Source organism: Coffea eugenioides, unplaced genomic scaffold (genome assembly GCF_003713205.1).
Source record: "Coffea eugenioides isolate CCC68of unplaced genomic scaffold, Ceug_1.0 ScVebR1_78;HRSCAF=398, whole genome shotgun sequence".
NCBI lineage: Eukaryota > Viridiplantae > Streptophyta > Magnoliopsida > Gentianales > Rubiaceae > Coffea > Coffea eugenioides.
Window position 1 is genome coordinate 211785 of NW_020864659.1, and position 11945 is coordinate 223729.

Sequence of the window (11945 nt, forward strand, 5' to 3'; positions counted from 1 at the left end):
TTTGAACTCTTTTTCTAGTAAAATACTGATCAAAATGAATATTGGGAGTAATAAGAAAGTCATTAATTTATACTCTTATTAGCAAATACTTTGTCTAGTTTTGATAGTTTTATGATGGCTTATAGTTCTAAACGCCATTTCTTTATACTCGTAAAGACAAGTCCTTTAAGTTTTTATAGGACTTATTTTTTTCTCAACTAAAATTTAGCAACATAGGAAATCAAAGATTAAAAAATATATATACATAGAAAATAAATAAAAGAAAATTTGAGGGAAAAAAGAATTCACGAAAATATAAATTCACAACAAGGCTAAAAGAAATTTAATAAATCAAAAATATTAAATTTATATAAAAAATAAAAAAGAATACAAAAAATAAATTTGAATATTGGACGGAATCAATCCGTACCCGTTCCAAAGGTATCCCGCCCAAATTAATCTCAAAACATATATAAATAAAGTTGGATTGAAATCCATATTACTCAATCCCATCTCAACCCAAACAAATCCTATTCATCCGGTCGATTTTGCCACCTCTAAGCCCATTTTGCTACAACAAAATTACCTTTTTCCTCTTCCTTCCCATGTTTTCAATCCAATACCACCCATATCTAGACCCAACCAAAAACAAAGAGGAAAAAATAAGTGCAGTAAAAGTCTTGTCATATCCGAATCAAAGTGTCAAACAGAGGTAAATTACATACAAACTTCAAAAATGAAAGAGAAAAAAAGATACAAGCTCTTTTGTTTTTCTAGTATAGATAAAACCCATATGAACTGAAGAAACTCTACTTAGGATTGGGATTTTACCCCTCCTCACCATTTCCTCAAAAGCTAAGCTGAAAATTCTCCTTTTTTTTTTGCCAATTATTTTTCTGTCAAAAGACTACGCGAAATTGAGGGGCGTCGGAGCCTTGAGCCGGCAGAATCTCCCAGCGGCAAGGTTCGAGCTCGTCGGAAACAGGGCAGAAGCCGCGAGGGTGACCTTATCAGCAGAAGCGGCAGCGGCACCGAATTCGAAAACGGTGATATCAGCTGGTGGTGGGCCGGGCCGCCGGACCTCCACTGCTCCGTTCATGGCGGGAACTTCAGAAGCGGATTGGGTTTTAACGGGTTCAGGTTTTTGGGTCACGGGTTTGGAGTTGGTATCGTTTTTGGTTCCCTTAAACCATGAAAAAATACCCATTGGTGGTGAATCAGTTATGTTGCTCACAAAAAGAACTAGTTATTAGAACTTCCGAAAGAGGATAGCTTTCGTTGAGGGCAAAATGACGAGAATGCCATTTAATTTTTGTTGCTATCATATTTTAGGACAGAAATAGAAGGATATTTAGCTATTAGATCATCATATAGAGTATTTAGATTTTCAATGTTATTTCCCTGTATATTTTTGGATTGAGGAATAAACACCATGATTTTGTGGCAAGTTATTCATGTAGTATGATGGATGGATTTTGCATTTTGGCCTTCAACTCTTTGGTGAGCTGCATCAGCTGTAAATCACCCTTTATTTGTTTAGGAGCTTCTTAAATCCCATTTTTATGCTCCTAAAAAATTGGCAAATCAAAATTGGGATCAGACCCTTTTGTTATGCATTGCAATCTTTATGTAGACTTGTGGGCAGATTGATTCCTGTACTTAGTCATCATTGAGCTCATGATCTCACAAGCGCTTATTTGGGGAGGTAGGTAAGAATGCTGCATTTGCTGAAGTTAAAATTAAAGAAAAACAGTTAAAAAAATACATTAACAAAATGCAGCATATGGACAAGATGATGATGCAATGCAACATACTACACGTAGTGGAGAAGATAGAAAACATCAGAAACTTCTCAGAAAAACAGAAGAACATGGAAAGCAGTGTCGTCAACAACAGGGAGGGAAAGCAAACAAAGAGAAAGGAAAGCCACGGGATGCTACTAGTGCTAGGCAAGAATTGTTTTCTTCTCCTTCCCCCATAGCCGGCGGATTCTCCATTCCCCATCATCGGCATAGAAACCAATGACAATTTCAGGAATGTGTGCTATTCTTCTGTAATCTTCACTGTCTTCCTTTTGATTCCCCACCTTTTCCATCATTCGAGAACTCATCTCATACAAACACAGCTCTTGAAGATGGGTCAGGTGCTGAATTCCGGAAGGTAAGTCCTCTAGTAATGGAAGCTGTTTCAGAATTAGTCTTTGGAGATGAGGGCATGCACCCTCCTCGATTGTCATCTTTCTCAATCCTTCCATTCTCCTTAGCCACAACCCTTTCATCTTTAGGAACCCTCCAGCCTTGAAACACAACCTTTCTCCCTGGTAAGATCCACAGAAAGTAATTTCACCCAAATTGGGCAAATGGTGGAGGAATTCAAGCGGATCCTCCTCAGGCCTTAACCCACTCGTGTACAAATCTATTCTTACCAAGTTTTGAAGATGAGTTATCCATACTGGCATCATTTCTAAGCAGCCACGCATAATTAGCACACGAAGAGATTGAAGAAACGAACAAGAAGAAGAAGAAGAAAGGAAATGTTGATGATGATTTAGATCAATTATCTCAGAATCATCACCTATTCCAACTGAAGCAACACTTAATTGCCGAAGGCTGGTGAGGTTGACAAGGGAGGAGCAGAGCTCCTTTCCATCTTCTCTTCTCAACTGTGTAATATATAGGTCTCTTAATTGGATCAATTTTCCTATCTCTTTAACTATTACAGACCCACTACTTGCATCTATGGTGTTTAATGTTTGTAGAGCGAGAAGCCCTCCCAATTTTGACGGACCTTTAAACCCATAATATCCACAATCATCATCTGAAGGATCAACTGCTGCGACTACTATGAGATGCCGAAGCTTTTGCAACTTTAGGATTTCCACGGGCAATTCCCTAACTCCAGTGTTCCCCAAATTCAGATATTCCAAATGTTGAAGCTTTCCAATGGCTTTTGGGACTCTTTCCACTTTTGTACCATATAGGCTCAGATATGTGAGATGCAACAAGTTGAAAATCTCAGTTGGTGTTTCCGCTATCTTTTCACCTTTCAAATCCAAAACCTTTAGCAACTTACTGCTCCTTAAAACTTCACATAAGAAAGTTTTGGATAGTAATGGGTTGGTGGAACTAACTGTGATGAATGATCGAAGGTGTTTAAAGGAATAAAATTGTCTTTGTTGGTGATGTTGGATGTTGCTACTGTTACTACTACTATGGACTACTAGACGGCGTACCTTCTCAGATGGCCACGTCATTGGTTGTCCAGTAGTAATTGTCACCATGTTTTGTTCCCTTGACTTGATGAGAATAACTTCTCTCAATAGGTCATGGATTCGACACGTGAGGGGTGATCCTTCATAAAACACTTGAGTCACTTGAATTAGGCTTCTACTGATGAGTTCACCGAGATAGCCCCAGGCTACATCTTCAATACGCATTCCTTCTCTCCATTCTATAAATCTTTCAGCAATCCATAATAGAACCAGCATTCTGCATTCTATTAGATAATCCTCCGGATAAATGCTTAAATACAGCAGACAGGGTTTGAGATGCGAAGGCAGATCATTGTAACTCAGAGAAAGTATCCTTTTAACTCTCTCTAACTTACCGGTGCCTTCTAATTCACCCCCAAGACTGTGTTGAACGATCTCCCATTCATCTATTCTGCTCACGTCCTTTGAAGCCAAGAGCCCACTGATCGCCAGAATTGCCAAAGGCAAACCATCACATTTATCCAATACGGCTTTTGCAACATCCATTAGGTGGGCGCGGCAACGATTTCCTTTAAAGATCTTGTTACGAAATAGGGTCCATGAATCTTCAATTGATAGTGGCTCCATTTTGTAGACATAATCCTGAGATTCTGTGCAAGAGGCAGAGGCAACATCGGCTTTTCGTGTTGTTAGTATGGCACGATTGCCGTAGTTACCCTCAGGCAGTGCAAATTTGATTGCATTCCAAAATTCCACGTCCCACACGTCATCAAACACAATTGCATACCTTCCAGCTTGTTGAAGAAAATCTTTGACAAATTCTTTCAACTCAATGGTAGATATAGACTCGATGAATTGTGGGACTGATTTGTTCAATTCCTTGTGCAACTGCCAAATCAAGTCTCTCAGGAGCTTTGGAAAGTCGCATGTTTGAGAGACGGTAACCCAGGCACGAACTGGGAAATTCTTTCTAACATCTGGATCTTCATGGACCTTTTTGACTAGGGTTGTTTTCCCTAGTCCAGCCATACCAACCACTGAAATAACTTTGAGTTGGTGATCGTGGCCCTCGAGAAGCTTAGAAATCAGATGTTGTTTGGGCTGGTCAATGCCAACCAATTTTGCTTCCTCCACTAGAAGTGCATCATCCCTGCTATAGCGCCATGAGTTGGTCATGGTTGACGATCCAGCGACACGGTCGTCGATGCCAAATTCAACTTGGTATCTCTGACGTCCTTCTGAAATATTTTTTATCCTGGACTTTATGCTTTGAATTTCACTGGCAACCTGATGACGAGCTCGCAAGCTCTTAATGGCTTTGAGAATTCTCTGAAGAGAGCCACAGAATCCATGATGTCGGTAGCCAGCAAAGCGAAGTACAAATTCATCGAGAACATCTTCAATGTCATAAGCAGCTTCGCGCACTTGCTTGATCCATTCTTGGAGCTTGGGATCATCATCTTCTTTTGCTTCAGCCACTTTGAGGAAAGCTTTCATATGCCCCAACTCATCCTTGATGAGTTGGACCTCTTGTCGAAGCCCTCCTAATAGGCTTCCCTCCTCTCAGAGTAAGGTTGCGAGATGATTTGAAACAAAAGAGACAACAGTTGCTGCCATTTTCAGTCTTCCTTTTTAACCTAAGAATGTCGGGGAAGACGGCTTCTGGTTTATAGGATAGGACAGTCCAGTTGTAATATCTTGAAAGGAAGAAGGAAGAGGAAGTTATTAGATTCATAAGCTGATGTTCTTCGGTGCAGTATTTATCAAAAAGAAAAACAGCATTAAACAGAAAAAGAAAGAATTAACCAATTAGAAGAAACTGAAGCAAGAAACATCTGATTGTGAAAGACGAAGCTGCCTTACCTGCCACAATACAAAATCATGGAAGCTATTAAGAAGACTCTCTGTTTGCACATGTCTTCAGGACCTTCTTTCAACCGTAGGTCCCTTGGTCGGATAAAGACAAAAAGGAGCATCGTTCGATTGTGGGCTTTTTTAACCAACTCCCTTTGGTTGAGTTGGCCATCACTTTTAGTGTAAGGTTGAAGTTCAAGGGTTCAATTCTTGCTTTTCATCAAAAGTGACTACCTAATGTGGTTGTGCTTAAGATCCATGTGAGTGTTTTGCACTCATATGATTCGATGGTGGTTTAGTTCCCATCGATTTTTCGTGACCATGTTGGGTCACCTCCTCTAGTGTAGGATAGATTAGGATTAGGAGTAGATGTAGACGTAGGTGATGACATGTGACAAAAAGAAAAAAAAGAAGACTGTTGGTTCAAGGACATTATTGATTTTATTGACGAAGAAATAAAAAACCAACTCTATGGAACTAATTTCTGCTGACCAATTAGTATTTGTAATATCAAAGAAATGTGAACTGTATTGATTTAAGAGGTCTATGAACAGCATGCAAATTTAGCAAAAAAAAAAAAAGGAATTGCAGAAAATGGTAAGGAGTAAATTAAAAATAATCAATTTTCTTTACAATTAAGGATTACAAATTTGTTGGAATAGCTGTACCACTCAATCATGACATGGCTTATTTCTATGCCCTTCACTTTGTCAATTAATTTAATGTCTCATTTATATCATCTTTGCAGCTATCTTTTTTAACTGCATAGGGAAAATTTAAGTTTCTTTTTTAACTCAATCAAATACCAATTAATATCATAAAGTCAGGGGGGATTGTATTGCAGATATTGGTAAGTTTACTGTTGATTGCAGCGTTAGTTATATAATGATATCTATTACTTGTTCTATGATAAGGAAGCTGCAAGATGCCTTGTGGCCTTTATTTCATGGTCATTGCTTCTTATTATCGCTTTGACTTTTGTTGCAGGCATGTGCTTTGTACAACAATTGGTGGCCAATGCTAACAGGTACAAGAATGTGAGATATTTGGCACGATGTCGATTACCTATTCTTGATAATTGCCTTCTTCATATGACTGATATCTTGGAATTCTCCTGCCATTTGGATAAAATAGGAATCTAGTTTCATGCAACTTGCTCTTTTGGGCATATTTAATGTGGCAACCAGATTAACAGTTAGGCATGTTGTCTGCTTGCAGTAATAATGTATGTGGTTCTACCTATGCCCTTAATTCTTTTGGCTGGCTCGGATACTTTATCTCTCTTCTCTGAATCTCAAAGTGGGTAAGGTTTTTTTGTTTTTCCTTCCGCACTGTTTCTCTGATGAGATGCTTTTATTCAAGTTCATTTATATGGATTTTTTTGGCCTTATTTGGTTTTCATGAGCAATGTGGCAACAGCTGGGCAGACGTGACCAAATTCTTAACTGGGGCTTCGGCTGTTGGTAGCATAGCAATACCAATCATCTTAAAGCATGCTGGAGTAATTGGGTGGGGGGCAATGGCAATGGAGCTCTCATCCTTTTTCACATTTGTTCTAGCAATCATGTGTTTCATTGGAACGAGCGAAGATGATGGATATAGCATCCTTTGAACGCGACTCTCTTTAAAAATTTCAACTTTTCCATTGTGCGGAAAACGTAGAAGTTGCCTTTTTCTTGATTGCTGAGTGTGGAGGCCAATTGTGGATTTGTCCACCTCGGCAACCCCTCACCTCAGCAACCGTCTTGGGGAGCAGGGGAGCCTGGACTCCCTTGTGGTCAAGAGGGTGTTAGGATGGTACCGGAAGGGGCCTTCCCAGGATTCGAACCCTGGTCCTTTTGGATAAGGGTCTTGGGATTGAATGCCTGGTACCAATTGGGCTCCCTGCTTCCCACAGACGGCGCCAATTGAAGAGGTGAATTCGGACCGGCTAGAGTGAACCGTGAACTAGCAGTGCTACAGTAGAAGAGGTCACAGCGGTCTGGATCACCTGCTTAGGTTATGAGAGGGGCTGGATCCCCCGGTAGAACTCCAAAGCTTAAGTTAATTCGGGATTGTGAAAATAGCTTAATAGAGAGAATCAGTATATGATTTTTACCAGGAAATTGGTCCTCCTTTTTCAGTAGAAGTCTTGAGTATTTATAGAGGATGGACAGGAAAGAGGGTCTGCTTGCACAGGTCCCTAGAGATCTGGCAGGGTCAGCGTATCAAGATGATTTGATGGGCTCTGCGGAAAGGTGCGCCGGAACAGTCATGTGTCAGGCGGCGCATGTCAGAGCAGCTTTATCAGAAGTGTCAGAGGTGTCAGGGATCATGTTCCACAACTCCGGTTGTCAGATCATTATACTTCACTTCGGCTTTATGAAAGCCTTGGCCGTGGCAGTAACTGGACCGAAGTCAATTCCCGATGGTGATAGGCCGAAGCGGTCGGAACCGAAGTACCACAGGACGGAACCCCAGCGCTATCCGAGCTGGAAATACCCTCCTCACTAAGCCCCCCAAGCCTCGGGAAGGGCGAGGTCGTGGTATTCCGAAGTGGCTACTTCCTGGGGCTGACAAGTGTGTAGGACACGGAACGTCGGGACACGTCATGACCGCGCGGATGGGACTGGATGAGGGGTGAAAGGACGGCTGTCAGCTTTAATGATGAATCCATGGATGGACGTGAAATCAACGGTCAGATGAACAGTGTTCTCATTAATGAGGAGAGAGGTTGTGCCCTCGAGAATCCCAAAGGTTCCGTCTTTTCATCTTCTCCCTGTTAGCCTATAAATAGGAGTCCCTTTTTACAGTTTTACTCTTTACCAGAAATCAAAAATCACCTCAGAGCTCTGTTTCTTTGTCTTTTCACTTCGGCAATCCCTTAAACCACATCTTCTGAGTAAGTTCACTTCTTCCTCTTCATTTCTTCTTTAGCAATGGCTAGGACAGCCCGTACTCACAAAGAGACGGTGAGGCCCGACTTCACTGAAGCAGAGAGGCCTGAACCTTCCGAAGAGAGAACGGTTTCTGAGGCCGGGGAAGGGGGGGCCGAAGCGTCTCATCAGGTCGGGACACCCCAGGAAGAAAGCGAGGGAACCGAGGTCGAAGCGGAGGTACTCTACAACGATGACCTCGGCGACGAAGTTCCTAGGGACGTGGGGGTGCAAGAACCTGCCACCCCTCCGAACTTGGCGGCGATTGACTACGGCATAGTCCCTCTGTTCGGCAGCGTAATGACTCAAGTCATGATTGCCGAGGTGGTCCGTCAGTATCCCTAGAGGAGGGATTACAGCATCTATACCCCTCGGCCGGACCAGTCAGCCGAGCTCCCTCCCCGAGGTAGAGTGGCCATATACCTCGACCAGTTGGAGGCCGGGCTAAGAATGCCGACCACGAGGTTTCTTCGGGACTGTCTGAGATATTGGGGAGTGAGAATCACTCAGCTCACCCCTAATGCAATCCGGGTCCTGGTCGGCTTCCAAATGTTGTGCCGACATCAGGAGATAACTCCCACAGTCAATCTCTTCCGTCGCTGCTACTCACTCAAGAATAGTGGGACTGAAAAGGGATGGTATTACTTCGGGAACAAGGTCCCGAAGTTAGTGGTAGATGCACCCTCTTCCATCAAGGAGTGGAAGAGGAACTTCATCTTCGTCCCGGCTAATGACTTCCCCAGAAGGTTCTGGTGGAGGCCCCCTACCCCGGTCAAAGAGACCTCTCCGGGTAAATTGGAAGAGGGCAACTTCAGAAAGCTGACGGGGTCGGGTCTCTGGATCAACTGCTGGGATTTTTCCGAGGCAGTTCTTGTTGACAGCGATATCAGCCGAGCTCTCATCAGCCCGGAAGGCCCCGCGGTGATCAGATCGGAAACCTTCGTCACTGCAAAGTATAGAGGGAGAGTTAGTTAGAATCAAGGAAAAATAAACGAAGTGAGGAGTAGGGAAGTACAATGTTTTTCAAGCCTATTAGAATAGAAAGGCCTTTTTGTGGAGGCCAATTGTGGATTTGTCCACCTTGGCAACCCCTCACCTCGGCAACCGTCTTGGGGAGCAGGGAAGCCTGGACTCCCTGGTGGTCAAGAGGGTGTTATGATGGTACCGGGAGGGGCCTCCCCAGGATTCGAACCCTGGTCCTTTGGATAAGGGTCTTAAGGTTGAAGTCCTGGTACCAATTGGGCTATATCCACAATTGGTCTCCACAAAAAGGCCGGCCTTTTTGTGGAGGCCAATTGTGGATTTGTCCACCTCGGCAACCCCTCACCTCGGCAACCGTCTTGGGGAGCAGGGGAGCCTGGACTCCCTGGTGGTCAAGAGGGTGTTAGGATGGTACCGGGAGGGGCCTCCCCAGGATTCGAACCCTAGTCCTTTGGATAAGGGTCTTGGGGTTGAATGCCTGGTACCAATTGCGCTAATTGTGGATTTGTCCACCTCGGCAACCCCTCACCTCGGCAACCGTCTTGGGGAGCAGGGGAGCCTGGACAGCGCAATTGGTACCAGGCATTCAACCCCAAGACCCTTATCCAAAGGACCAGGGTTCGAATCCTGGGGAGGCCCCTCTCGGTACCATTCTAACACCCTCTTGACCACCAGGGAGTCCAGGCTCCCCTGCTCCCCAAGACGGTTGCCGAGGTGAGGGGTTGCCGAGGTGGACAAATCTACAATTGGCCTTCACACTGAGCATTGCCTCTCATTTTGTGCTTTGTAAATACAAGAATGGTTATTTTTTCAGTGAATGAATACCTGAGTTGCACATTAAACAATCTCGCCATTAAGGTCATATACCGCATCAGACACCACACTTGCTGTCAGTGCCAAATGTACAAGGTTGCAGAATTTCTGAAGGAACTATAGCCATAATATCAAAGATACTCCTGAAGGCAGGCAATTTGTAACCATGGAACAGAAGTTGACCAGAATGCTGTATTACAAACACATCAGTGTTCATTGGGAGCCAAGACAAAGCATGGAAAACTTTCAATGTTTTGGTTCCACCAACAACATTACAAGCAAAAAGATCCATCTAACTTAAACAAATAAGAATTGAACTGTGTCCTCTTTATCCTTAATTCTTTTTTCTGTTTCAACCAAGTTTAGCTGAATATAGAGAATACATATCTTCATGAACCATCAAGTAACTACAATGACACCAAGAAGATAGCCCCAGCTATCACTACTTAAGTGCAAGTCTAGACACTACATTTGGAATATGTACTAGAGGAATGATGATAAACCATTGACAGGTGCCGAACCTGCACAATAATAAATACCTACTCAAGAAAATTACAAATTTTGTATATAGCGGTGAGTAGGATCGAATCCACAGGGAGCAGGTAGGAAATTATTTCTTTCCAAATCAGTAGAACAAAATTGGGGGATTTTCAATGGGAGAGAAATAAATAAAATAAAAGTAAAATAAAAATAAAGCGAACTAAGTTCAAAACCAACTCACAAAGCACAATTGACTAAAAATAGCAATTAACAAAAGTTCTACCCAAAGGATCAACTGCTCAGGCACGGTCCAATTAAATGATCATCGATGCAAAGATATTTCATCCATTTATCACTAGGTTGGTTATAGTTATCAATAAGCTCTGACAACCAGTTCTTCCTTACCTTTTCGACAGTCAAGGTACGACCATTGACTGCTTCCCTAACCAGATAACAACCCTAGGTACGACCATAGGAATTTAATTACCCAATTGCATTAAAGTTAGAAGAACCCAACCCTAACCAATAAACACGCTAAGAGGGTTTATTTAAGCTAGATCCTGCGTTTCCCCATCATAAAACCAATTATGGTGGTTGCCACGGGGTGTTAACTAAATGAACAATTACGGATTCTATTTAATTAACGTGGCAGTAGGCTATTAAATTAAATCAAATACCCGGCCGTTGATATTCAATTAATAAAATACCATGAACAATTAATTCAGGAAACGCACGAATAGCAATTAATTGGAGGAAATAATGAAGATTCGGTTAGATCTCACAGATATTATGGACCGCGCCTTCGCGTCAACCTTTGGGTAGAGGAGGAAATTAGCCGCTCCTCATCGTGTCAATCCCGCGTGATTTAATTGAATTCATTCAATTATTCGCCGAAGAATTGGGGAAAGGAAGTTAATTGCGGCAACAACGAAGAAGATCCTGCTTTTGCATTCGTTCTAGGACCGCAATCGCAAAGCAAAACAACCAACGCGAATTGCCTCAAAACAAGGGTTACAACCCAGCAGTCAAATCCGTACCAGACAAAAGCTAAAGGGAAGAAAATTACGTCCTTCCCGAAAGAGAACAAAAGGAAACTTAAAGCTCAAATCCAATTGCGGCTGACGGAAAGCGAAAGAAGAGAAAAAGCGTCTGACCGCTGACCAACGTAGGAAAAGAAAACTAAACCTAAAAGATAGATGATCCTTGAATCTTCCTTGTTTCCCTTTTTATATCCGCCGCACAAGAGACGTAGAAAAGAAAAAGACGTCTGGAACAAAGGCCTGGAGCAAAGCTTTGTCTCCAGAGTTCTGATCCCACGCTTTGGGTTCACGTGGACCGCAGTCCGGCTTTCGGTTTCGTCCACCTTCTAAGGCGTGGCCACGCTCTGAAATGGAAAGTCTTCTGGAAATTTACCCCGCGATATCATTTTAATGCTAACCACCTACAATTCACACAAATATCAAATATGAGTGAATTTCCCTTTCTTAGCACCGTGAATAGCCAAAATTAGAACAAGATGACAATGCAAAACGTGCCAAATAACGGCTCTATCAACCATATAGTGAAAGTACATACTTTTCATCACTTTCAACCATATAGTGAAACCTAGCAATATTGACCTTGTATTTCTTTTCTGTGACAACAATGGTTCATTCGTCATTAAGCAATCCAATAAACACTTGCCATCATAACTTTGCCAATAAAATCTGAAA

General features: G+C 42.4%; 2 protein-coding genes and 1 pseudogene across 2 annotated transcripts; 1 reads left to right on the forward strand and 2 right to left on the reverse strand.

Annotated features, from left to right (window-relative positions):
* Nucleotides 1-750: 750 nt before the first annotated feature.
* Nucleotides 751-1366, reverse strand: LOC113758935 (annotated as a pseudogene).
* Nucleotides 1367-1924: 558 nt separating this feature from the next.
* On the reverse strand, nucleotides 1925-4687 carry LOC113758927 (disease resistance protein RPM1-like). Its single transcript, XM_027301600.1, has one exon. It carries the CDS (start codon nucleotides 4685-4687, stop codon nucleotides 1925-1927), a length of 2763 nt encoding a protein of 920 aa, XP_027157401.1.
* A 1174-nt stretch (nucleotides 4688-5861) lies between these two features.
* On the forward strand, nucleotides 5862-6656 carry LOC113758928 (vacuolar protein sorting-associated protein 55 homolog; the record flags this gene model as incomplete). Its single annotated transcript, XM_027301601.1, has 4 exons — nucleotides 5862-5894; nucleotides 6032-6071; nucleotides 6263-6347; nucleotides 6464-6656. Coding segments are annotated over 4 exons (351 nt in total), but the record flags the coding sequence as incomplete, so codon positions are not given.
* Nucleotides 6657-11945: the final 5289 nt, after the last annotated feature.

Excerpts from the sequence above, each read along its gene's own strand:
- LOC113758927 (XM_027301600.1), bottom strand. The coding sequence starts at position 4,687 with ATGAAAGCTTTCCTCAAAGTGGCTGAAGCAAAAGAAGATGATGATCCC.